The sequence below is a fragment of the Rhododendron vialii genome, chromosome 6a (assembly GCF_030253575.1).
Source record: "Rhododendron vialii isolate Sample 1 chromosome 6a, ASM3025357v1".
Lineage (NCBI taxonomy): Eukaryota > Viridiplantae > Streptophyta > Magnoliopsida > Ericales > Ericaceae > Rhododendron > Rhododendron vialii.
The window spans coordinates 20,094,089-20,120,261 of record NC_080562.1 but is presented as its reverse complement, the minus strand read 5'-3'; the positions used below and the strand labels follow the sequence as shown (position 1 = coordinate 20,120,261).

The 26,173-nt window shown below is 39.9% G+C and overlaps 1 protein-coding gene across 7 annotated transcripts in view; it reads left to right on the top strand.

Annotated features, from left to right (window-relative positions):
* LOC131330167 (protein translocase subunit SECA2, chloroplastic) overlaps positions 1-18,380 on the top strand; it is a 47,146-nt gene extending 28,766 nt beyond the window's left edge. For 3 of the 7 annotated variants that reach the window (XM_058363661.1, XM_058363664.1, XM_058363665.1), the window contains 7 exons: positions 11,903-11,982; positions 15,445-15,499; positions 15,584-15,653; positions 15,764-15,953; positions 17,439-17,562; positions 17,853-17,927; positions 18,006-18,380. In XM_058363661.1, coding sequence (XP_058219644.1) covers positions 11,903-11,982; positions 15,445-15,499; positions 15,584-15,653; positions 15,764-15,953; positions 17,439-17,562; positions 17,853-17,927; positions 18,006-18,170 — 759 coding nt within the window. In that variant the 3' untranslated portion in view covers positions 18,171-18,380. Of the gene's footprint in view, positions 1-11,902; positions 11,983-15,444; positions 15,500-15,583; positions 15,654-15,763; positions 15,954-17,438; positions 17,563-17,852; positions 17,928-18,005 lie in introns of those variants that run through there. The other 4 variants (XM_058363662.1, XR_009200989.1, XR_009200988.1 and 1 more) reach the window with 4 other exon arrangements.
* Positions 18,381-26,173: the final 7,793 nt, after the last annotated feature.

Genomic DNA, 26,173 nt, shown 5'->3' with positions numbered 1-26,173 from the left:
AAAGTGGGGAGCAAAATTTCAAGGTGATTTCCAAATGGTACATGTTTCACTTCTATAAACCTGTGAAAAGACTTTTAACTGCCTATTGACTATGTAGCTTGTCGTGTTCACCCTGGAGGGAAACGTTAAAAATCTTGATGGAAATGTTAGTCATCACGACTTTTCTTTCTTATTTTTCGTCTTTTGCTGCGTGTGTCAGTATGTGTACCATAGATCTTATTGTTTTCTTACCACTTTCATTTCAGATGAAACGAAGAAAATTAAATAAATCTCGAGTTCTCTTGGAATAATTTTTTTCCATCTTTCTGCTCTACATACTAAGCAAATGAACCACATGGCACCTTTATGAAAACTCTCCCTCCTAGGTGGTGACCTCCCAAGTGTTCCATAAAACTTGTCTTGATTTATCATTGTATTTGTTAATTTTTGAAAATGAAGACTAAAAAAATACAAACAAGAAAGACAATGTTGAAAAGCAGAAGCTATGATGGATATGGACAGGTACTGTTATGCTATATAACACAATCACGGACACGAACACGTAGGGGGAACGAACTCAAATATAGGACATGGAGATTTTCAAGAAAAAGGGGACACAGACACGGCAAGGGACATGGCAACTTTTAGTAAAACAAAACATTTATGGGAAGAATTAAACCGTTGTATGAATGTGTATGAAATCTAGAAAACCAAACACAAACTATTAATGGAAAGAATTAACAACTTGATAAAAGCCTTAGAGTCATACAACCAAGATCTGAATAGAAAAACCTAGAATGAGTACATTAATTAAGTTACTTGGAGGATGAGCTTCATTTACGCCCTAGAGTGGAGTTTAGCCGCCTATGGGAGCATAATCTATCTCAGAACTCCAACCACAATTCATGAAATCATTGCAAAACTAGGTATTTGAAATCCATAATACAATTACTCAATAGATAAAAAGGTTTAAAATCAACCCATTCAATTGAAACGGGAAGGATTCTTAGTCTTACAATTGATCCGAATAATAAGCCAAAACCTATGCATAAAAGAGGTTACTTGGTGCGGAGTTTCATCGTCCCCTAGACAAGGAGTTTAGCTGGCCATGGAGAAGAACACGCTTGAGATTGAAGAAATCATGGAGTTCGTGGATAAATCCCTCCTCTTGCCTCTCTACGTTAGCTAAAAAGAACGTAACCCTAAACAATGAACTACTGGGTCATTTTATAGTTCGGCCCAAAAATAACACTTAAAAACGAAATGTAAAATTTTTGTTTGCTGCCTCCGGTCCACGGATAGGCTCGTCTGGACCAGAAAAATAGATTGCTCAGCTTCATGTCCAGTCTTGATCATCCGGACCAGCAAACCCTTGGTCCGGACCTTAGTTACACGAAGCGGGAGCGCGGGAGCGGATGATCATAGAAGTGTGGGAGCGCCATTGGGAGCGGTTAGGAAAAATTATTAAAATTATAAATATATTTTGAAAATTTATATTGTTAAATGTTAATATAAAAATATTATTCTACTACATAAAATATTACTATTAAAATTATAAGTTTCTAGTTATATTTCAACATTTTTATTGTAGCACATGATTACACAATAGAGCTCTTGTGCATATTAAGTAGGCATAAAAGTTAAATGGCATTAATATGACTCTAGAAGGTTAATATCAGATGTGCACACCAACAAGAACAAAACAACTTTAAAGGTACCAATTACAGCTTGAATCGTAAGTCTCTTAACCGTTTTTTGGGTGTAAGTTCTCGTATAGGTAAGGAACGAGTTCCCGTTGTCATTGGGACGAGTTTCTTGGAGTTTCCTTCGACGGGAACGCGGAAACGCGTTTCCGTCGAAGAAATGTGGGCATAGTTGAAGGTTCTTGCAACTAAGGTCCGGACCAACTTTCTAGCTTTTGTCTTTTTGCTCCTCTTCTCGACGCGGACTTTATCGGAACATCCTTAACACTTGATTCTTACTCCAAATACTCCTCAAATGCTCCGGAAGCCCTGAGATACCACAAACCAGCTAAACCTCATCAAATAACACTAAAAATGGACCGACAAAGCCCAAGTTAAGGGGGTTAAACGACACCTATCATGGCCCCCAACTTACACTTTACTAGTCCCTAGTGAAGAAAAGAACTAAACAACTAATTAAAACAATGAAAGATAGGATATTTGAATCCCCGGGTGCTCCGGTAGGACGAGTTGAGTCTCGTGAAGGTACAAGAGTTATCAGCAATGAACACCCACAAACACAGGGAACCTTTCAACATGAGACCACAACCTGTTGTGCCAAGCAGAGGACACAAAGCTACCACAAAGATATAGCAAGGCAAACGTAGTTCCAAGCGCTAACAATGCAAAAAATAAACTGTGGCACCTAAGCTCAGTGTGTGTGAATATGGGCCTCGATCACATGTGAACAATAACCGACTGCTCTTTCCAGACCGAGCCTCGACTTCAATTCTCACTGCATTATGCACTCATAAATGAAATCACTCAAAACAAGGTGCATTATAAACTCCAAGTGTGCAATTTGGAAGTTAAGTAAATGGAAAGCAAGATATTCCGCACACTATGACACGAAAAGAATGCTTTATATCGTGGACACACAATCTCATGAATAGAATACGAAGCATTGGAACTCTCTCTCTCTCACATCCATCAATCCACTTCCCATCACCCTTAGGATCAAGTAGGACTTTAATTACGGTTGTAGCGTTAGGTGAATGGAAATGTTTCAAGGCTAGGGTAAAACAAATTCAAGTGTCGGAGAAAAAGGCAAGTCAAATAAGTCAACTCAATGGGGCGAACATGGAATGTGTGCCCCCTAACATTAACTCAATTCCACCTTATCTGTCCTTCCAATCTTTCAACATTTTTCAACCATAACGTAACGATTCCTCCTTTTCAAACCTATTGGTGCCCCTTCTCTTCTTTTTTTTTTTCCTTTTGTTTTTGTGTTTTTTTTAAGGGACCCCACCAATTCAAGCACAAAATTTTACAATCCATCCAAAAATCACACCTTTATATTTTTGCCTTTCTCCAAACACAATATGGACAGTGGAGCTAACCAAGACAAGGCTAATTGTATAAAGCTCAATGTGGCTCCTAAGGGATAAACGTGAGAACAAAGGAACGAACCGGCCCGAACATAAAAAAAAAGAGCCTATATCCTCTCCAATGGATGTAACATCTATGTAACGAACCAAAACTCGAGATATTGTTATGCATTCAGTTCCAACAATTGGCGACCAATGATAATGAGATTGACAACAACTGTGCTATTTTTCGTGACAAACAAAGAGGTACTGTGACACCACTCCAAAAGAAAGTTATGGCACGAAGCCCACTCGGGCATAAGTCTCCACTAATCGTAGACTTTGATAACAGTCAAGTCATAGCTCACAAGCAATCAAGGCCCAACGAGCAAGTGCAAAAATGCTTAAATGAAAGTGCCAATAGGCTAGCAAGTGAAACTATTATGCCAAAGAGATATCACAGTGGTAGGAAGCGTGCCTATACTCAAGTATTTAACAGCCAAGCACAACAAACAACAATCTCATGCAGAAAGGCTCCCAATATTTTTAAATTTTAAATTTTCTCAAACTTTTTTTTTGGATTGTCAAGACTCTAAACAAATTACCAAAGAAAGCACCCGAAGTATTCCCCTCCCCCTACCTTAAACTAGTCACTGCCCTCAGTGAATGCAAAGACGCTAAAAGATAAGACAATGATAAGAAAGAGGGAGGAAGGTATCACCTCGAGTGGAGAACTAAGCAGACAAGATATGGCGAAACAACCTGCAATGTTAGTCCTCACAAGAAACAGAAAAATAAAACAAAACAAAAAGAAAATGAACTAACAAATAAGAGGGACACAATAAAATAAAAGACGCTATACAATAGGACTAACGACCACCGAGTCACTCATTGATACCATCGCCACGAGGTGGGGGCTGGAATTGGGGGTAGGTCGGGGCCTCATAAGGTGCTTGAGCAGGAAGGTTAGCCAACTGATGCAAAAGGCCTCGAAAATCATAAGCATTGTGGTGAGCACGCATAGCGGCCAAGTCACACCAAATCTCATTGTAATCGGCTCGAGTAAAGTGCCAATCCCCCTCTTATGGTGGCGGGCGTGGTGAAAGGTGGGGTAAACCGCCAGTAGGCGGGGGCTCTTGAGCCAATGGAGTAGCAGGGGTGGCTGCAAGTGTCGGTAGCAAAGGAGGCCACCGCATCGTCCCTCTCTTCACCATGGGGAATCTTATAAGGTGGTTGGTTGCTCACTGCAGGTAAGGTAACCAGCGCGGTCACCATGTGAGGGAAGGGAATTTCAGTTTTCTTTTTCATATCCCCCTTAAAGTGCTCAAACTCCAAAAACATAACCCACGGAGCATTAAATGGAACGCCGGTGTGGAAGGAATACATGCAACGCAAAAAATTCCTCCTCCGCTCATCCTTATGCCCTTGAGGGCACAAATTTCTTAAGACGTAATCGAGAAACCACAAGGAGCGAGGCAAATGAGCCCGCCGGACTTTAAGCTCGCCACGTGAATCGCCAATATGTAAAGCTTTCACAAGCCGTGCGGGGTGGATGCGCATAAAGTCATCGATGAAGGGTTCCGAAGCAACAAATTCAGTGCCTAATGCCTTAGTGGGCCCAAAAGTCATCTTTTGCCCATCAATTGTCGTGGTTAACGTCCCCCCATGGTAACCTTCTCCAAGTTAAAAAATTCCCAAGCTGCTACACGCTAGTAAATGAGGGAATGGGGCCCCATAAGATAGCCCAACCCACGATTCTCAACATCAGCGACCTGTGGTGTCGTTTTCGGGTGACGCTTAAACTTGTCTACTGAAAGGGTGAGGGGGATGGTGTATGGTTTTCTCTACCAAAGGTCAAGGCTCGAAGCACGTTGGCGCATAGAGGAGGAAGAGCCCGCAACCCCTTTACCTCGGTCACTACGAGTGGACATGATGAAGAGCACTAAGTATAGACGGAGCGAGACTAGAAATAGGCAAAGAAATAACGAAAACACAAAAAAAAGAGAGAGAGAACAAGGGTTACTACAGCTTCGGCAAGTTCACTGGAAAAACGCACCAGAGAAGATGAACGGAGACCGATCGGTGAAAGCCCACACGTTGGGGAGTCCGAATATGCGATCGGTTTGGCGAGGTAGCATTGCGGTGGGTGTAGATCGCGATCCAGAGGAACAAAACCACTCTTGGAAACAGACGGATTCCGGTCAAATCGGCGTTGACCAGAATTTGTCTGGTTCCAAGAGTCGGTTTTGCTCCTTTGGTCCGCCATTCACACCCACTGGAGTGCTACCTCACCCAACCAACCTCATATTCAAACTCCCCAGCGTGTGGGCTTTCACTGACCGGCCTCCGTACATCTTCTCTGGTGAGATTTTTCGGCAACCTAGCCGCAGCCTCTATACTACTTTTGGTTTTTTGGTTTGTTTTGAGTGATTTAATTGTTTCTTTGCATATTTTTAGTACAATGAGTCTGCACTTAGTATTGTGAATGTCCTCTCGTGGTAACCGAGGTAAAGGGGTCGCGGGCTCATACTCATCTAAACGTTAGCTTGCTTCGAGCCCCAACCCTTGGGAGAGGACACCATCCCCCTAACCTTTGCAATAAATGAGTTTAAGCGTAATCCGAAAACGGCAACCCAAGTCGCCAATGTTGAGACTCGCAGGTTGGGCTATCTCATGGGTCCCCATTTAATCGCGTGTGGCTCGTGAATTCTTTAAAAACTTGGAGAAAGGTTACCATGGGGGTACATTAACCACCATGATTGATGGTCGAAAGATGACTTTTGGGCCCGAAGAGATTGTTAAGGCCGTAGGCACTGAATTTGTTGCTTCGGGACCCTTCACCGACGACATTATGACAATGCACCCCACGTTGTTAAAGCTTTACTTATTGCCATTGGCGATTCGCGTGGTGAGCTTATAGTCCGGCGAGCACATTTGCCTCGCTCCTTGAGGTTTCTCGATTACGTCTAAAGAAATTTTTGCTCTCAAGGGCATAAGGAATGAGCGAAGAAGAAATTTTGTGTTGCTTGTATTCCTTCAACACCGAGGTTCCCATTATGCTCCTTAGGTTATGTTTTTAGAGTTTGAGCGCTTTAAGGGGATATGAAAAAGGAAACTGAAATTCCCTTTCCTCACTTGGTGATTGCTCTTGTCACTTTGCCTCTCGCCAGCCTTTTAAGTTTCCCCGTGGCGAAGAGAGAGACGATGAGATAGTCTCCTTCGTTACTGGTACTTGGGGTCAGAGTGTGCGAGGTATTGAGAACTTTTTGCAAAACAAGACGCCGCTGCTAATCCCTTGGCTCAAAAGCCCTCGTCTGTTGGCGGTGTACGCTGCGTTCCGCCACCACAAGAGGGGAATTGGCACTTTACTCGAGACGAGTACAATGAGATTTGGCGTGACTTGGCTGCTATGCATCACCAAGACTTCTTGTAGCAGTCATTTATTGACTACCTCAAAGAGCAGCACCGCAATGATGACGATTTTGGGGGTCTTTTGCACCAGTTGGCTAAGCTTCTTGCCCAAGCACCTTACGAGGCCCCAACCTACCCCTAGTTCCGGCCCCCACCTTGTGGCGATGGTGCCAACGAGTGACTTGGTGGTTGTTAGTCCTGTTGTACACTGTCTTTTATTTTCTTGTTTTCCCTCTTATTTGTTGGTTTGTTTTCTTTTTATGTTGCTTGTGATGACTAACATTGCAGTTTATTTTGCCCAAGTCGGGGGGGGGTGGGGGTTTCTCTCGGCTATCATATCTTTGCTGTTTAGTTCTCTACTCGAGGTGATACCCTTCCTCTCTTTGTTTTCATTGTTGTATCTTTTAGCATCTTTGCATTCACTGAGGGCAGTGACTAGTTTAAGTTAAGGGGAGGGGAACAGTTCGGGTGCTTTCTTTGGTAGTTTGTTTAGAGTCTTGAAAGTTTAAAAATACTTTTTTTTTTGTTGAGAGAGCCTTTCTGCATGAGATTGCTGTTTGTTGTGCTTGCCTGTTGAATACTTGAGTATAGGCGCGCTGCCTACCACTGTGATATCTCTTTGGCATAATAGTTTCACTTGCTAGCCTATTGGCACTTTCGTTTAAGCATTTTTGCTCTTGCTCGTTGGGCTTTGGTTGCTTGTGAGCTGTGACTTAAATGTTATCAAAGGCTACGATTAGTGGAGACTTATGCCGGAGTGGGCTTTCGTGCCTAACTTTCTTTTGGAGTGGTGTCACAATACCTCTTTGTCTGTCATGAAAAAAGCACAATTGTTGTCAATTTCATTATCTTTGGTCGCCAATTGTTGGAACTGAATGCATAACAATCTCTTGGGTTTTGGTTCATTACATGGATGTTACACCCATGGGAGAGGATTATAGGCATTTTATTTATTTATTTATGTTTGGGCCGGTTATCCCTTGCGAGCCACATTGAGCTTTATGCACTTATCCTTGTCTTGGTTAGCTTCACCGTCCATATTGTGTTTGGAGAAAGGCAAAAATATAAAGATTTTATTTTTGGATGGATTGTGAAATATTGTGCTTGAATTGGTGGTGTCCCTTAAAAAAAAAAACACAAACATAGAGAAAAAAAGAAGAAGAAGAGAAGTAAGGGGCACCAATATGTTTGAAAAGGAGGAATTGTTGCCTTATGGTTGAAAAATGTTGAAAGGTTGGAATGAGAGATAAGATGGAACTGAGTTAATGTTAGGGGGCGCACGTTGCATATTTGCCCTATTGAGTTGTCTTAAAAGAATTGACTTTTTCTCCGACACTTGAATTTGTTTTACTCTGTCATGGATGCGATTTCAACACTTGTAGGTTTTCATACTTTGGCACTTTAAAACTCGAGGTCGAGTTTTCAACTCAAGGTCGAGTTTTCTCCAAGCAAGGGAGAATGTGAGTGGCTCGAGGAGAAGTAAAGTTAAGGATGCAACAATATATGGTAAGTCGCATGATCTCAAGATGGGACCTAAGAAAGCATGGATTGTCAAACAATACTCGTAGTAGAGTCTCAGAAATGCTATGAGTACACCAAGTGATGTGGAGGATGAGGTGGATTAATAATGGGGCCCACACTCAAAAAACTTGCAATTCAAAAATTTGGCACAAACGGTGCCGTCACTGCCATGAAATCACAGTGAAAAGAAACCCCAAGGGCTTGTTTGTTTTAGGATTTTGGTTTTGGATTTTGGGTAATGAGAGAGAGAGAGAGAGAGAGAGAGAGAGAGAGCGATGAGAGTAATAATTGAGAAAAAAATTATTGAAGACTGTATGCACAGTGAGAGAAATCCAAATCCAAAACCAAAATCCCCAACCGAACAAGCTCCAAAGCCCCAAACTTCAAGCCCCATCGACAATGACCACCGACACCATTTCCAGCGACAACCATCGACATCGTTTCCGGCAACCACCATCAAAGCCACCTCGTCTCTCTCTCTCTCCGACTCCCACAAGTCTTTCTTTCTGAATCCCACAAGTCTCTCTCTACAAAACTCGTGGGTGGGAGAGCAACGGTGGACGTATGCCAATGCCAGTTCCAATCATTCAAGCCCCATTCCATAATCCTCTGTTCAACTACTTTCAGATCCGCTGGACCATAGGATTGATGTGCCTTTCCTCCAAGTGTAGAATCCATTGGTTCAAACTTTATTACCCAGATCCAAAAACCAACAAACCCTAAGAAGAAAAAGAAGGATAAAACTGTTTTGTATAACAAACTTTAGATTTTTTGTAGCCCCGATTTATGGAAAAGTGAACAACCCAAACGCCAAATAATCAACTTTAGTACACTCTCAGAAATCCAAAAACAACATATCTACAACACCACGGGTCCAAACAAGAGCAGCCCACATGCCCAAATTACCCACCAAAACTAAAGTATCATTAGCTAACAACTGTAGAAATTTTGGCCCAAAAGAGTGATAAAAGGGTTGCTTCGGTGGTGGTTGCCGGCGATGGCGTTGGTGGTCGTCGATGGGGCTTGAAGTTTGGGGCAAACATTTTGGGTTTTCCTTTCTCTGTGAGATTTACACGGCACCGTTTGGGCCAATTTTTGAATTGAAAGTTTTTTGGGTGCGGGCCTCATTATTAATCCACCTCAGCCTCCACATCACTTGGTGTTCATTGGGAAGCCGTTTTTAGAATTGTAAAGTATCTCAAGGCTCATCCAGGACGTGGTCTGGTTTATCGAGCTAATGGTCACTTACGTATTGAGGCTTGCTTTTACATCATTCTAATTGGGCAGGAGGACCATCAGGAGATCCACTACAGGATATTGTGTTTTTCTTGGTGGAAATCTTGTGAATTGGAAGAGTAAGAAGCAAACAGTAGTTGCACGGTATAGTGCAAAGGCAAAATATAGAGCCATGGCCCAGTTGGCTAACATGAGTAAACAGTGGTGATGGCTACTCCCTTTGTGTCTACAAGTGCTCAGTTGGAGGGTGCGCTCTGAAGGGGCATCATGAACGGGTGGGATAACTTCGCAGAAAACACTCATATGGCGGTTGGCGACGGGACAAGGGTGACATTTTGGAATCACGTGTGGTGCGGGGATATGAGCTTACGGGTTGCTTTCCCTAGTATTTATCTTCTGGCATGTGATAGAGATGCAACCGTCGTAGATTATCTTTTCCTTGATGACGGGGTTATAGTTTGGGACATCCATTTGAGAAGGCAAGTTCAAGAAGGGGAGGAAGAGGCCTTGATGGATCTTTTTGCTAGAGTGTATGGCATGCAAGGAATAGGAGGAGGGGGGGATGAGATGCGTTGGAATCTATCTAAATCTGGATTTTTTCAAGTGAATTCTTATTATCAAGCTTTAGGTGGCTATGGGAATGCTTCCTTCCCTTGGCAAGCGATTTGGAAGACAATGGCGCCGTTGAGGGTGTGTTTTTTTGCTTGGTGCGCGGCTCAAGGCATGATTCTTACTATTGATAATTTGATCCTTCGGCGGAGAATCATTGTTAATAGGTGTTGCATGTGTAAATGGGATGCAGAGACAATGGATCATCTCCTCATCTATTGCCCGGTAGCATGGGAACTTTGGTCCGTGGTGTTTTCTTGGTTTGGGTTAAAATGGGCCATGTCGAGGAATATTATGGAACTCCTTATTGCTTGGAACGGGGCTAGAGTGGGCAAGAGAAGGAAGCTTGTTTGGGCCATGATCCCTCTATGTGTGATGTGGACTATATGGCGTGAAAGAAATTCGAGATGCTTTGAAGGGGTCGAAAAACCTTTATTTAGAATCAAAAGTTTTGTGCTTAGCAGTTTGTATAGTTGGGACAATGGAGAATGTAATCCCTCTAATGATTATTTTCTAGATTGGTTTGAGCTTTTTTGTTGAATAGTGGTGGTGTATAGGGCTTTTTGTGTAGGTGACCCTCTTTTTATACACGGGCAGCATTCCCTTAATGCCTTCTATTTAATACAATTGCTTGCTTATCAATAAATAAATAAAAATTTACTAAGTCAATGTCCAAGCCCCGGTTAGAGTTGTTATGTTACAAGCTGTGACTTTGTGATATCTATTCTCCAACTTGAAGGGGAGTGTTAGAATATTTGAGTTGGTATTATTTGAGTAGGTATTGTGAGTCTTGTCCCACATTGGTTAAATAAGTCTTGTATCGAGTTATCTCTTAATATAAATAATAAGTCTTTGTGTTAGGGTTAATTAAAACCCTATACACTTTCTCTCTTTTTCCTTACAACAGTTTCGTAGGTCCCATCTTGAAATTATGCTACTTTCCATATATTGTTGCATCCTTTACTTTTCCTTCAGAAGGATGGAAAGATTTGGCAGAAATAAATCCCATCAAAGTGAGATTTTTTCATGCCCATCGAAAAATAACTGTTGAAAGTTTTGGTGGAGTTGAAACAGTTGTGAATGGATACGAGTAGCATCAGTTGAGGGTGAGCTAAGAGAGAAAAAACTAGGATAATTTGGTCGGGTTAAGGAAGACTGATAGGTTCAACTGCAAGACCAAGTGATGGGCTCACAGTTATCGAACTGTCAACTGTGAAGGCATTCCTAGTGCTGTCAGTAACAATATCCTTGCACTTGCCTCTTGTCACTAATAAAGAATTTTTATATCAGTGGGAAAATCGTTCAATCATTTTCTTATGCCCTTCCATAGAGCTCTTGGTAGTAATCGCTAGCTTCTTTTCGCTTTCAATGGGACCATGCCATGTCATCTTTAACCTTGTTGAAGAACCTATTTCAACTTCTTTTCTTTTTAGTCTGTTCAAATACGCCATAATAGGAATAGGGGTGCAGGCCAACTTCCCGTGCTTATAGAAGTGAAGGTAAGGTTGGCTTTAGACTTGCACCTCCTTTAGTGACTTTTCTCCTTACTTCCCTTGATGCAAAGTTCGAAGTTTCAAGATCAGGATATTACTGATAGCGGCCAACAACCAATACGAACAGTATCGACCAATATATACATTACCGTCAGTATTGGGGGTTCAAAAATCCCTTTATGTGTCGGCGTCCTTGATGGCTGATATTTAGAACCCTGCTAGATCTCCAATATGCATCAGCAAAGCCATTTTAGTTTGCAATAGGTGGTCTCCTAAACATCTTCTCCAATTCATGTTGCATGAATCAACTTGTCCATTGTGTCGTTTTAACATTTGTTTCATTAAGGTTTTCATGTGGGAGTCATTTACAAGAGCAGGCTTCTTTACTTGGGTGAGGAAGGATTGTTGTACACGACTTAAGTAAACTTTTTGGTTTTTGTTTAGTTCTTCATATCAATGTTTGTATTAAAACTTAAATCGCAAATTCGATATATTTGTTGCTGATTTACTCTTTCATATTTCTATGCTTCTTTAGCTTTATAATTGTTTTTCATATCTCCTAAATAATCATGAAGTATTTTTAATTTTTTTTCCCTTCTGCCAGGTGCAAAGAAAGCATGTTTACGACCTTAGGCAATTAATTTTGACGGGTGATTCTGAAAGTTGTTCCCAACATATATTCCAGTGAGTCGCTTCCTCCTTAATTCAGCTTTTGTGCCTCCTATTCAAGTAGATCTGTCAAGTATGATGAATTTGCTTTGTATGTATGCATAAATCATATAAACAAATGCTCCCTGATTGTGTATTTTTTGCGAGTACATTACTCTGTGGGTAGTAAATTCTCATTTTTATTTCTTTCTAGAATAGTGTGGAAAGCAGTAGGGATCGTTTAATTGGCATATTGATGGCCAGGAATTTAATGTTTATGTGTTTTCCCGAATGCTTTTGTTAGAGTTTGTCCCCATCGGTATAATAACGCTTACCAAGTTAGTTACCAGCCTTGTGGGCTAAATTCTCATTGCCTATTGGCTTGGAGTGGATGCTTTAAAATGGTATCAAAGAGGAATCAGGAGGTTTTGGACAAGGCTCAATTTTGCTCATTTTAATTTGTTCCGGTTTTGTGCTATCTCAGATTATGTACTCCCAAGTCATTTGCTTTATGTATGAACTGTGTTCAACGTGTGGGGCAATGGTAGTGTCTTTCCCTCATTAATAAGAGGAAGTCTCTAAGCTACTATGTGACTATGATTGTCATGACACCTCAAATCTGGGCATGACTGGCTGTGAACCATGAAACTAACCCACAAACATCCAAACTCCATATTTAATAATTTAATATACGAAATACCAAAGTAAGTGATTGTTTGGCTGGACGAGATGAAAAGAAAATGCCTGAGAGGTCCAAAGGGTAGGTCCTGACAGTGCCACATAGTTCTTGACTACACTCCAAACTCACCCAAAAAATGCTGAGAAGAAACGTCATATTAAAGCTTAATGAATGATAAAGCATGTTAAACATAAAATGGATCAATGTGTCATCTAGGCCATATAAAGAAATGGTTCCCGATAAAAGTTAATGGCTTGACGAATAGTATCAAGAATGTTATATACAAGTAGTCAACGAATTAAATGACGAATAATTGAGGGAGAAAATCTTGTTATATTACCAGAATGTTGGAATAGTTGTATCAAGACCAAGATCAAGTACAACCATAACATGGGAATGGTAAAATGAATTCGTACCAAATGCCAAGTAATTTCTCTGGGCATAAGGCCATTTAGTAGAACATCGCACCTTGGGTCACCTAGCCTCACGTGGGTCCTTTCCGTAAGCTGAATGAGAATAAAGTCTCCACGATTTTACTCTGGTTTTTTTGGTAATTTGTTGAGCACTGGAGTAACTGGATCTTTTTTTTTTTGATAGGCAAGTAATTGGATCTTACCTGGGTCTTTTACCTAATGAGCCTTTTCCCAGGGTCCCTAAAGTCACCGAAGTCCCACACGGGTGGTTCCCAACTTTCAGCATTCGAAGTTGTAATAAAATCACAAATAACTGCAAATTAGGGTCAGTTGCACCCAGACTATTCCCTATGTTGCTGCACACTCGTAATCTATGAAGCGCAGATACTCCCAACTGCTCGTTGTATCAGTGCAGACACTCCAGGGACAAATGACTCGCCGGGGACACGTGAGGATATGTAATGCGTGTCCAGTATTCTAAAAGGCGGCCGCCTAGGCCAATTAGTCCCCGCCTAGGCGCTATGAGGTTGTCCGACGCCTAGATTAGACAACCAACTAGTCAGGCGCCTAGTCCCAGTATAGGTGCTAGGCGGCTTACTAGTCGGCGCTAGGCGCCCTTTTTCCGACCGACTGGCGCCTAGCGAGTTTTAGAACATTGTGCATGTCCAATAAATTTAGTTATTTTTAAGCAAGGGACTCACTGGGAACACATGAGGGACACCTGTGTCTCAATTTGGACACGGGTAGAAGTATGACGGTGAATATTTTGAAATATTTAAAGCTTGTTTTGGGGTTATAATAATCCAAATAGGTGGTGAAAGTGACTTGTTTGAGATAAAGGATCCTAATGATCCAACAGAGTGTCCGCTTGAGAATCATGTTTGGAATCACGCCTCTCGATTGGGGGAAAGATGGGAAAAGATTTCACGGGGCTTTACGCGATGCTACTCAATGAGGTTTGGAATAAAGTACCCTAGACTTGATAGATCACGTGAGAGACCTGTAAAAGAATCTCCTTGAAGATAGGTCATGTTCTCAAAGGAGATGGATTCTAGGTGGCTGCGGCTCTTAAAAGTGCGAATAAAGGAATATTACCAAATAAAACCATCATTTACTTGTATTATTTACCAAATAAAACCATCATTTACTTGTATTATTTAAAAAGGAAACAATAATAATTGTGAAGATACTATTAGTTTTTGTTATTTCTAGATGGAATGTTCGTATAAATAAGAACAAATTATCTATCTTACTATATACGTAATTTTTTTCTATCCCCCGTCGTGCCTGTGTCCCCATGTATTTAGAATTGTTTTCTTGTGTCCGTATCTTTGTCTGTGTCTGTATCTGTATCCGTATCCGTATCCGTATCCGTGCTTGGCTCATGATAGAGTTAGAGCAATGGCAAAAGTAATAATGTTTGATCAAAGAATACTGTTATGGGTACCTAAGAAGCATGGATACGGAACGTGGAGACAATACGGACACGCGGATACATAATTACTCTAAAATATAGGAGAGACATGTTAGGGATATGTTCAATAATATATGTTATCATATACTATTGTATATATCTGTTAACAATACTTCACGTCCTAAATGAAATTATTGGTTAGGTTATTGATTGATTCCGTACAAGAGATATTGTATTGCGAAAGATAACATAATTGATAATACAAAGATAAAAATGTTTATACGTTGCATTTATGGGTTGCATGTCTAATTGTCCAAGGTTAAGCCTATTAACCTTAGGCAAACCTTACAGTGGCTAAAAGACTATAGTACCCCAACAATAAAAAGATAAATAACATTAATACGTTTCACACCCCTCCTCAAACTTAGGACGCTAGGGGAGAGAGCATCGGGAGTTTGCCAAGGAGGACATGAAATCGAGCAGCAACGTGAGTTTTCGTGAAGAAGTCAGCCAATTGAAGAGAGGATGGAACAAAGGGGAGGTCAATAGTGCCTAATTAGAGATGGTGGTGAATGAAGTGACAATCAATCTCAATAATCAATATGCTTTGTATGCTTCATGGAAGACAAAATTGTGGGCAATATAAATGTCACCAGGTTAAATAAAAAAACCTAATTAATTGTATGACAGTACGACTAAGCTACCCTTAAAAACAATATTAAATAACAAGAGCTCTAAATTGTAATTTCACGTTCACAGGCTGCCCTGAGAAGAGAATACAAACAGCTGCCGACCATATTCCTCAGTGGTGACTTGTTTCTGCCAACCCTAGTTCAGTTGGCAATCGCACTAGTATTCTTCTTCTGTGTTGGTCTTTTTTTCTCATTCCACATGTAAATACTTTCATAAAGTTAGTCGTTGCGTTACCATATAATGAGCACTGCTTCTATACAAAGTGATTTATTATGTCATTATCTGGAGTACACTAATAGGTACATGCAAGCAGTGGTAGACGAAATGATTTTCGGAAACGTCGATCCACTGAAGGTATGTGGAAATTTTGGATAAACTTATGGTGTATGGCCATCTACACAATCGGATTATGAGTGAACTTTATATCAAATCCTATAGCATCCAAGCAAGTGGAATTTGGGCAAGCTCTTGAAGGAGTTCAATGGAATTGGAGGGAAGATATTGAATGGTGAGTTTGTAAAGTTGTCATTTTGTTCTGTAATAGTGCAGATTCTTTGTGTTATAAATTTATAATCATCAGTACAAAGTACAAACCATCAAGTAATGGGTCTTCTACAGAGTCTTTTGTGGCGATTACAGACAAAGCTTTACTGAAATCCCTTGCACAGCTTCAATGGTTACACACTGTAAATATAAGTGATTTTGCCTTTCCAAACTTGCCATCACCACCAAATTCCTTCCGAGGAATCCGTAGGAAGAGTTCCTCATTGAAACGTTGGCTTGCCATATGCTCTGACGATTCCCCCAAGTGAGTGCATCCTTAATTACTTGATGTTGGGCTTTTTTTATACGAATGGTCCCCAATGTATTAGCTAATTGTCAATTTGGTCCTCAATGTACAAATCATGTCTATTGCATCCCAAACGTTTACAATGTGTATTTAAATGGTCCTTGAGACTAACTCTGTTAGTGCTCACCGTTATGCATGGGTATTTTCGAAATTTCATCTTTGAACAAAACCCTAGCCACACAACTTCATCTTCACCCACACAACTTTATCTCACCACCAGCTCTCTCTCTCTCACAGGCAAATCAATCGTAAACCTCTCCCGCTCATATCCCCCTAACAAACTCTCCCCAAACCTAACATCCCCACAAACTTCCACATCGCAGCATAGGTTGTCCCATCAAAAACTCCTCCACCACTCTCCCTTCTGCGCGCTATGGTGTGTCGTCACACTCAATCACCGGCTGCCTCATCACGGCGGATAGCTGGAGCGAGACGTTCATTTTGGTGGCTAGCGAACTCTAGCGGGTGGAGGAGGATTTCTTGAAGGTTTGGGCATTTCAAAGCAGAGGAGGAAGACGACGATGGCTTCGGCGACTTCTCCTTCGCGTCCCTCCTTTTCCTCCTCTGATCAGATCAACGGCCAACAACCCACCCTTTCCTCATCCTCCTCCTCGGATGACAAGGGCGATTTCGTCGAATCCCCGCTCCGATCCGCTCCCCCCACTGGGGTTTTGAACGCCTAGTCTTCTAGACTTTCGGACCCATTTGGGTTTATCCCAGATCAGTCTCGATGTTGGCGCCAAGTCATGCTGAGTCTGGAAAGACGCATTGGGTCAAGCCCAGAGGAGCTCTGCCGCTCTCACTCAACGGAACTGACATTGATTCCTTTTCTTCTGCCATTATTGGAGAACAAATCTAAAACCCAAATTTGGACAGTAAAATCTAAGACCCAAAATAGTCCGCACACTTGGAATCAAGAAGACCATACCAAAGATACTACACTAGACTGCAAATTTACATGGGTTTGTGATTTTGAATAGTTTCTGTAGAGAGATGGCAATTGGCAAGATGGGTCTGTCCATAAATGATTGAAACTTGAAACTCAACGAAAATTTTGGTGTTAAAAATATGAACTTTGATCCTTCGGGGTACTGCTCCCACAGTTGTGTGAGATTTGTTTTATTTCGCGTAGTGGTTTTAGTTGACCCCCCTCAAGGTTAACACACCTGTCTTTGGTGGGCTACGGTTTTGTTCACAGATGAAATTTTGAAAATACCCCTGCGTTTAACGGTGAGCACTAATAGAGTTAGTCTCAATGACCGTTTAAATACACATTGTAAACGTTGGGAATGCAATAGACATGATTTGTATATTGAGAACTAAATTGACAATTTGCTAGTACATTGGGGACCATTCGTACAAAAAAGCCCTTGATGTTGTATATTTGGCTTTGCATTTTCTCACGATAGAATTTGATTTGTTGGAGCCACATGATCAACGCAGAGATGGAAAGTACAAAGGAACTGCTAATATTCTTCGCAAGTACCTTGGAGATTATTTAATTGCTTCATATTTGGATGTTGTACAAGAATCTGGTTACGATGAGCCATATGTGAAGGAAATAGAGGTAACATCTGTCCTGCATTACTTATGTGATGGATTGGATTTGCATATTTACTTAGGTGATGGATTGGTTTTTACTATGATGTAATCACTTCGAGCACACTAGATATTTCTTGGTTTGTCTGAAAATAATGAAATTTTTGTTATTGTAACTTCGTATAACTGTTTGGATCAAAAAAAATTTGCATATCTTTCAGAGACAAGAATATCCAAGGGATTGCTAATTATCATTTTACTGGCTTCTTATAAATTAAGGATTTCTGCTTATATTTGTGTGAACTTCATGGAATGCAGAGGGCAGTTCTTGTGAAAACTCTAGATTGTTTCTGGAGGGATCATCTTGTAAACATGAACAGGCTCAGTTCGGCGGTATACTTTAGACCTCTGCTTACATGGCACTCTTCAACTTTCATATTGCGTAGGTTTATGTGGACCCTGTTTCTGCAGGTAAATGTGAGAAGTTTCGGGCAAAGGAATCCGCTTGAGGAATACAAGATTGACGGTTGTCGGTTTTTCATCTCTATGCTTAGTGCAACTCAGAGGCTAACTGTAGAATCACTCTTGCGGTACTGGTCATCTCCTATGGAGTCCCAAGAACTTTATATTCCATAAAACCAAAATTGTTATGATGCTGAAGATATCAGCTTTTTATTTATGTCTACTCACGTTTTTTGGTTCCAAATTCTTTCTCTAGAAAATTGAATTTCCTTCTAATACACCAGTTCTCACTCCCTCTCTAATTCTCTATGACATCAGTGGTGTATAAGGACGAGATTGAATTGGTTATATGGTAGGGAGAGTGAAGTGTATAGGGAAAAGAGAGAATTTAGAATTGGATTTGGGGGTTGGGAGTGGAGGCAGGGCTGGCCTTGAAGTTTGGGTTGTCCAAGTCCATCAAAGTTACATTGCACTTTTAGCTTGAATTACATCAAAAAATTAAAAATTAAAGTGTAACTTCGATTATAGTGTTTTATGATTAGCACGATTCGATTCAAAGAAAACAATTTCTCCTAGCATTTTTTTGAAGAAATGTATGGTTAATCTTTCTCCCTAGATTTTTGCTTTGGTATTTTTTTTGGTTTTATTTACTTTTCGTCATCATTTTTTAGATTAATTGTGGATCTCCACGAAAGGAACAATATTACTTGAAATATATAAAAATGTGAACCAAAAAGTTTTTAAAGGTTTAGATAGGACAAAGTTAAGGACAAAAATCTCCCTCTGTCCGTTTTTTAGAGTCTATTATTTCATTTTTGGTTGTCCCTTAATAAGTGCCTATTTTGTAAAGTTAGTAGGTAAAAGTTGGTGTATTTTTCATTTTGCCTCTAAAAGTAGATTTTATTTTAAAAAATTAGTGAGTAAAAGTGTAATTCATAGAGGGTGAGTATAAAAAATAGAGAAAAAAGTTGATATGAAAGTGTATTGATGATGTCTCCTTGAGATGGCAAATGAGCGGGTTGAAACGGGTCATTAGTTGAATATGGACGGGTCGAATATGGGTTAATAGTAGGCGGTTGAAATGGGTTGGGTCAAATATGGGTCAAGCCAATCCGACTTTTTTTTTTTTGGGGGGGGGGGGGGGGGGGGTGGGTGTGTGGGTGTGGTGGTGTTGAAGGTGATATCTTGCTTTTTTTTTTTATAATCCAAAAGGGTGGGAGGGGACAATTAGTGTAGCAACCTCCCTTGGGCGTGACCATAGGGGCTTCCTATCCGCCAATAGAATGTCTGGTTCGAGCTATAACTATTGTCCGGGAGGATGGACCGTCACCTTGGCACCACCTAGTGCACAGCTGATGAAAGATCCCTCCCTTTAGTCCACAAACGAGGTTTGAGCACCTGTTGGGACTCAAACTCTCGCCTGCACTAAGGGGGTGATGATCCCCACCAACTGAGCTTCCACATCGGCGGTTAACTTGCTGTTAGACTCTGTTTCTTCTCATTTTCGGATAACTGCTTCTCCCATCCAAAAACAAAAAACTTGCATCCCTTATTGTAATTTCCAATACAAAACTATCTTCATTTCATCCTTGCAAATGATCAACGTAACCAAATATTTTAAGAGAATAAAGCTATGAAGAAGCTTTCATGAGTGAAGCAAATATCGGCTTGTTTTGGCTTAAAAAGTAAAAGTGATTTTTTTGTTTGACTTTATTCAATTTTTATCGCATTTGCTAGTTTTGTATCAAAATTTTGTAACTTATTGATTGGTCTCGATGAGAAGAATTAGAAAAGTAAAAAATTATAATTGAAATAATTTTTTGAATAATGACAAAAATAAGTAAAAAAGACAATTTCTTTTACTTATTTCTGTATTTTGAAAACAAATTATGAGTTTCGATTATAATTTTTTACCTTTTCGATTTCTCTCGTCGAGACGAATCAATAAATCTAAAAAGTTTGACACAAAATTTGTGGGCCCCATCGTGGATTCGTTACATTAATCTAAACCGTTCATCTTGTAGAACTCGCATAGTAGTATATTCATGCAAAAAATTAGTTTCATCGGACATCAATAGGTATATCAAAAATTAAATTTTGATTTGTAAAATGGACGGTATGATTCTTTAAAGTTAAATTGTCCATGACCGTCTATTTTAAAAATCCAAATTCAATTTTTGATACATTTATTTTCACCTAAGGTGGAATTAATGTAATCTAAAAAAAAACAAACGAAAAGGATTCAGCACGATCGGTTGAACTTTTACCTAAGGTGGCAGCCGATCACAGTTTGCATGTTGAACTTTTGCACGATCTAGTTTGATGGAGGAGGAAAAGACGGGCCCGTTTCTTTTGAGTCTAACCCATTTTTAACCTATTTAAGCCCATTTAAATGGGGAGCTGGGGGGCTGCTGTCCCCGAATTCAGGGCCCACTCCGGTCTCGCTCCGATGATCGGAAGCGTTCACTTCGTAGAGCTCGTCGAGTACAACAACTGTGCAAAAAATCAGCTTAATTGGATATCATTAAGTGCCTGATTGGAACCTTTTTATCTTTAAAAGAATGGATCCGAAATACTTGATCAAATCTATTGTAACCCATGGACCGAGAGTTATATGGGCTCCGATCAGGTACTTAATGATATCCAATTAAGCTAATTTTTTGCATAGTTGATCTACTCGACGAGCTCTACGAAATGAACGCTTCCGATCATCGAAGCGAGACCGGAGCGGGCCCATAAATGAGCACAACAGCACGCTGCTGTTCCCAAGGGGACAGCAGCCCCCTTGCAATCCTCTTTTGTCGCGCCATCCCATCCAGGCTTTTTTCAAAAATGTTACTTTTTGCATTACAAAGTTTAAAATTCAATATTTTTTATTATATGTATCAATTTTTTTTGTAAAATTTATATTTTTAGAATCTATTCAAAGAGATCTATCAAAACAAGATCCATATTGAATAAAAAAATTATGTGCAATTTTTGTTTTGTTTTTTAGAGTGTGAATTGTGAATTGTGAATTTTTTGAATGTGAATTGTGTAGAGTTTGTGTGAATTCTACATTTATGAGGTGTGAATTGTTTCATTTTGGAAGGTATGAATTATTCAGAAAAGGTGTGAATTCTTTCATTTTACAGGCGGTGAATTCTGTATTTAAGATCTGTGAATTCTTTCACTTTAGTTTGTGAATTGTATATTGTGGGGAGTGAGTTATGATGTGTGAATTCTGCATTTTGGAAAGTGTGAATTGTTTAGAAGCGGTGTGAATTCTTTCATTTGAGGGGAGTGAATTCTTTCATTTTGGGGTATGAATTGTGTATTTTGTGGAGTGTGTAGTGATGTGTGAATTTTGCATTTGAAAGGTGTGGATTCTTTCATTTTGGTGTGTGAATTGTGTGTTTTGGGGAGTGAGTAGTGATGTGTGAATTCTGCATTTTGAGAAGTGTGAATTCTTTCATTTTGGAGGATTTGAACTGTTCAAAAGGGTATGAATTCTCCATTTAAGGGGTGTGAATTCTTTTCATTTTAGGTTGTGAATTGTGTATTTTGGGGAGTGAATTGTGTATAGTATTGTTAGATTTATTGGAGGGCTCCAACCTAAAACCAATTGGCAATAGGTAGAGTAGCCTCTAGAATTTATTAATCAAGTTTGGGTGGCTTAGATGAGCGATGTGTGATAAGTCTAACAATCCCCCTCACGTGCAGCCTAAATGCACATGGAGGTGACAGACCAGGAGTTGACTGACTGACTCGGGTGACAGAGATGACAAAGACTTTCCCATGAGAGGTGAGACCATCCAAGACCTAGCTCTGATACAATGTTAGATTTCTTGGAGGGTTTTAACCTAAAACCAATTGGCAATAGGTGGAGTAGCCTTTAGAATTTATTAACCAAGTTTGGGTGGCTTAGATGAACGATGTGAGACAAGTCTAACATAGGATGTGTGAATTTGCATTTGAAGGATGTGAAATCCTTCATTTTGGAGGGTGTGAATTATTTGTAAGATGTGTGAATTCTTTCATTTTGAAATGTGAATTGTTTATTTTGAAAAGTGAATTGTGTAGATGATGTGTGAATTCTGCATTTGAGGGGTGTGAATTTTTTCATTTTGGATGATATGAATGTTTAGAAAGGATGTGAATTCTTAATAAAAGGATACAAAAATAACTTTTTTTTTGTGTACATAATTTCATATTCAAAATGGATCTTGTTTGAAAGATCTCATCGAGTAAGTTTCAAATATATATATATATATATATATATATATATATTTCAAAATTTGTTATATAAAACAAAAGTTATAATTGTTTAAAGTTTTAACCATATACGAGCTGTATATACTTATGTATGTATATATATGGATAAGTATGTATGTGTAAACATGTAGCAATTCTAGAGAGAGAAAGAAAAAGTTACGACTCTAAGATATTATTTGGTGATTTTCAAACAATACTCAACCATTCATCAATGCCAAATGTCAATTTCTTTCTCAAAGCACTAACAAAAGGTAATGGGTCCCACAATATTAACCAACTAACGCATGTCCGTGCCTGAAGGCACGGCTCTAAATTGATGATTGAAAAATTATTCAGTTTTATCCCTCTAACCTCTTTAACACAAAGGTAGAAAAAACTCAACATAACATCCTTCTTCCTCATCAATGACAGTGTTCAAATGTCCGTGTCTAAAGATAGACACGACGTAACACATTGTAAATAACATATCCTTTCCTCCGATTGATTATCTCCACATATTCTTCCCTCAGTTGGAAATCAATATCATAGAAATAATTGCCGATAGAAGCTTGACATGATAGACATATATAGGATAGAAATGAAATCTCAACTTAGCAGTGGCAACCCAATTTCAGAATGGCTGATTAATTCAATTAAGAACGTAAATAATTTTTTCCTCCTTGGATGATATTCAAAATTAACCTATTAGGTATATGGACAGGTAGAGGTGGTGTTTACCCAGAATTTTTCCCAATAGTAGCATTCCCAAGAGAGAAAAAGGAGCATTCCCACATCAAAGTGATCAATCCACATTCAACAATCAATCACTTTCTATTAAATAGTGAGCTCATGAAATTACAGACCATGAAAATACTAAACATAGCTCAAAACCCTCCAATTTACCATATATGTTGAAATTTGTTAATGAAGCTTACTTATGACAACCAAGAGTCGATGCCACAAAGCAATAAAATCTTTAATACAATGTTTTATTATACATGCCAAACAAACAAAAACAATGATATTTCACATCGCCCTTGACATTTTTCTGGCAAACAGACACACCAAAACACACTAAGATTGTAATCACACCCAAGTCTTGTACATACAAAATATTGTACAACACAATATGATAAGGTTTATGGATTTTAAAAATCGAAAATGAAAATAACGCACCAGAATTTTGTGGCCTCATATACTTCGAGCATACATGTAACACAACACAATCTCACTTTAAAAGAAAACAAAGTAATCATTGTCTAGGTCTAAGCTATTTGTATTAATACACAAAAATTTGCTAATGTTTCCTAGTAACATTGTATACAATCCTTTTTGCAAAAAAACAAACACTGTATACGATCATGATCACTCGGGAATAGTAATTACAAAGGTCTCAACTTGTAAAAATTATCCATTTTTCTTATACTTTCTTGCTCGAGTGTGAATTTTGCAATTTGTCTAAACCTTAGGAGGAGATCATAGGTTACGAAATCTACAATTGTAATAACCCTTCTCGACCGGTTGCTCCAACTCCCGCTCCTACAAACAGTGAGACCAAATGCAAGGGTGTACGGCAATGAAATGATCATTAAACATTCATTTGCATTTGTAGCGGCTCATAAATCGAGAGAGAAGGAAGACATATCATCAAAAGTAATAAAAATAAGTATCAAAAGTTCTTCGAATTCTGGCCTGAATACATAGGCCTGTAAATGCATCTGAATCATTGGATATCACAATGGTCTATTAGTAAGATGCTATCAACCTAGCTCAACGAAAAAATAAAAAAGAAGCTATCAACCTAGCTATGTGTTATCAACAATATATGTAAAGCGCTCCATAGGAGGCAACGCTTTACATATATTGTGAATACACAATATATATCATATGTGAGTTATTCTTTTAACTGATTAGACATTAAACGTAGAAATAACTGGAACCAAACAAAAGTATATATATCGGATGTTGTAGAAGTTATATATACCGAATCGACAATTGGTATAATTTTTTGCATATGAGGTTAATACTACTTTCATTAAACATAAGTTTGAATTGTTCATCATACTTTTGAACACCATGCAAAATCAATTGAATAAACATCTCTAAAATTGAAGATGACGTCCTGTAATATCCTCTTCTTCCTTTTTTTCGTCGGTAATATCCTCTTCAAAAGAGTAGAAAAGGACAAAGTTACATGGAAGAAGAGAAAATTGATAAATTTAAGGAACTTGTTAACCTATAATTGGTAGAGAGAAAACAAAAAGAAAATAACTATTGATATGGTTTCTCACATTTGCCCTCTGGTTGCTTATGATAGCTTCTCTCTTGCAAAAAGAAAATATAAAAAATTGGTCTAGGGTCTACTATAGAGAACTTGTAATCCAATTAGTCCACTTCTAATGTTTGTAACCTCTCTATTAGATAAATAGAAAAATTCAATCAATGGAATCAATCTACAAAACAGATTAATGTTATAATAAAACACAAACAATGAAAGGAAGAACTAAGAAGGATCAAACGTTTCCATAAAAGTCTGCGAGAAAGAATATATATGTATATTGAAAATCTTGCTCAAACTATTCTGTAGTTGTTTAATGCCATCGTAGCGTTTTCCTTATATATATGGAACCTTTTTTTTTCCCATCGAGTGTGAGCGGTAAAATTTGAATTTCATTCTGTGGTGGCCTCGGTTACCGCCTCGGTAACCTGGCTGGGCGTTCCGAGCTAGAGCTCCTTGGGAGTCCGGTCAGCAGATTGGTTGGAACCTACAGTCCTGGCATGCTTCTCGGTTCATCGCTCGGTTGCAAGACTGATTTCGGAGAATGCTATCAGCACAAGTTCCTGCTTCGGTGTATCCGAAGCTCTCTGAGAGAGGCAGTTACGCCAGATGGGTCCCATGAGGATCGTGCAACAAGCGTAATCATTGGGATCAGGTCTGGCCATGTGCTCCGTAACCGCTTCATTCCTTTCGTCATATATGACGTCACCCGAGGCAGTTACCTAAGCGTATCCTCCACGCTTTAGCTTGAAGGTCAAGTAAACCTAGATCTATAAATACAAAAGGATACTCATCTTTGAGAGGTATGCCATTCTTCCCTAACCCTAGATCTACATTCTCCCCTGATATCTAACTTGATTGTTGGAGGGTCACTGGACTACCCCGGCCTCAGTGACTTGTTGTAGGTCCAGAGGCAGGAGAACGGATCAGTGGAGGGAGAATCCTAGCCCAGGTCAAGGTCTCGTCAAATCGAACCCCTACAATTGGCGACTCTGCTGGGGACCTAGCCTCCCCTTTCAATATTCATCTCCCTCTCTCCAAAAAATTCTGTTCATCTCTCCTACTTCAGATATGGTGGAGGTTGAAGAAACGCACCGCAGTGACCCCACCCTAGGGCTCGGTCCCCTCACGGACCATAACCTGGCCTCCGGCGGAGCCAACACTCTGGGAAAAACTCATATGTCCATCGGAGTCGGAGCCGGGACCTTAATGCCAAACGGCGGCTCGTCCTCTGAACTCCACACCTACATCCGCCACCTAGAAAGGAAAATCGACGACCTAACGACGGTCATAGAATGGGACAAACATGTTCGAGATGAGCTGGCAGAGATCAAACATCTCCTGCAGATCTCCCGATCTTATTCCTCTGGAAGCCGTGGCGGAAGAAGAAATCATCATAGCCCTTCCTGCAGTCGCGAAGGGGGCCACCTGGTGGAGCACTGGTCTCAGCCCTCAGTGAAAGACCGCCTGGAGCCACCAGGTGTAGAGGATGGTCGAACCAAATGGCGAGCGAGGCATAGGAAACGTTGCCATTCCCCAGAGCAACCTCGTCGAAATCCATCTGCCTTTGAGAGACTCGGAGTAGGAAGCGTATCAGCCTCTTCCACTCATTCGGTTCGGATCGGTAAGGGGCAGCATGAATCCACCCCAAGCATTTTAAGGGCCA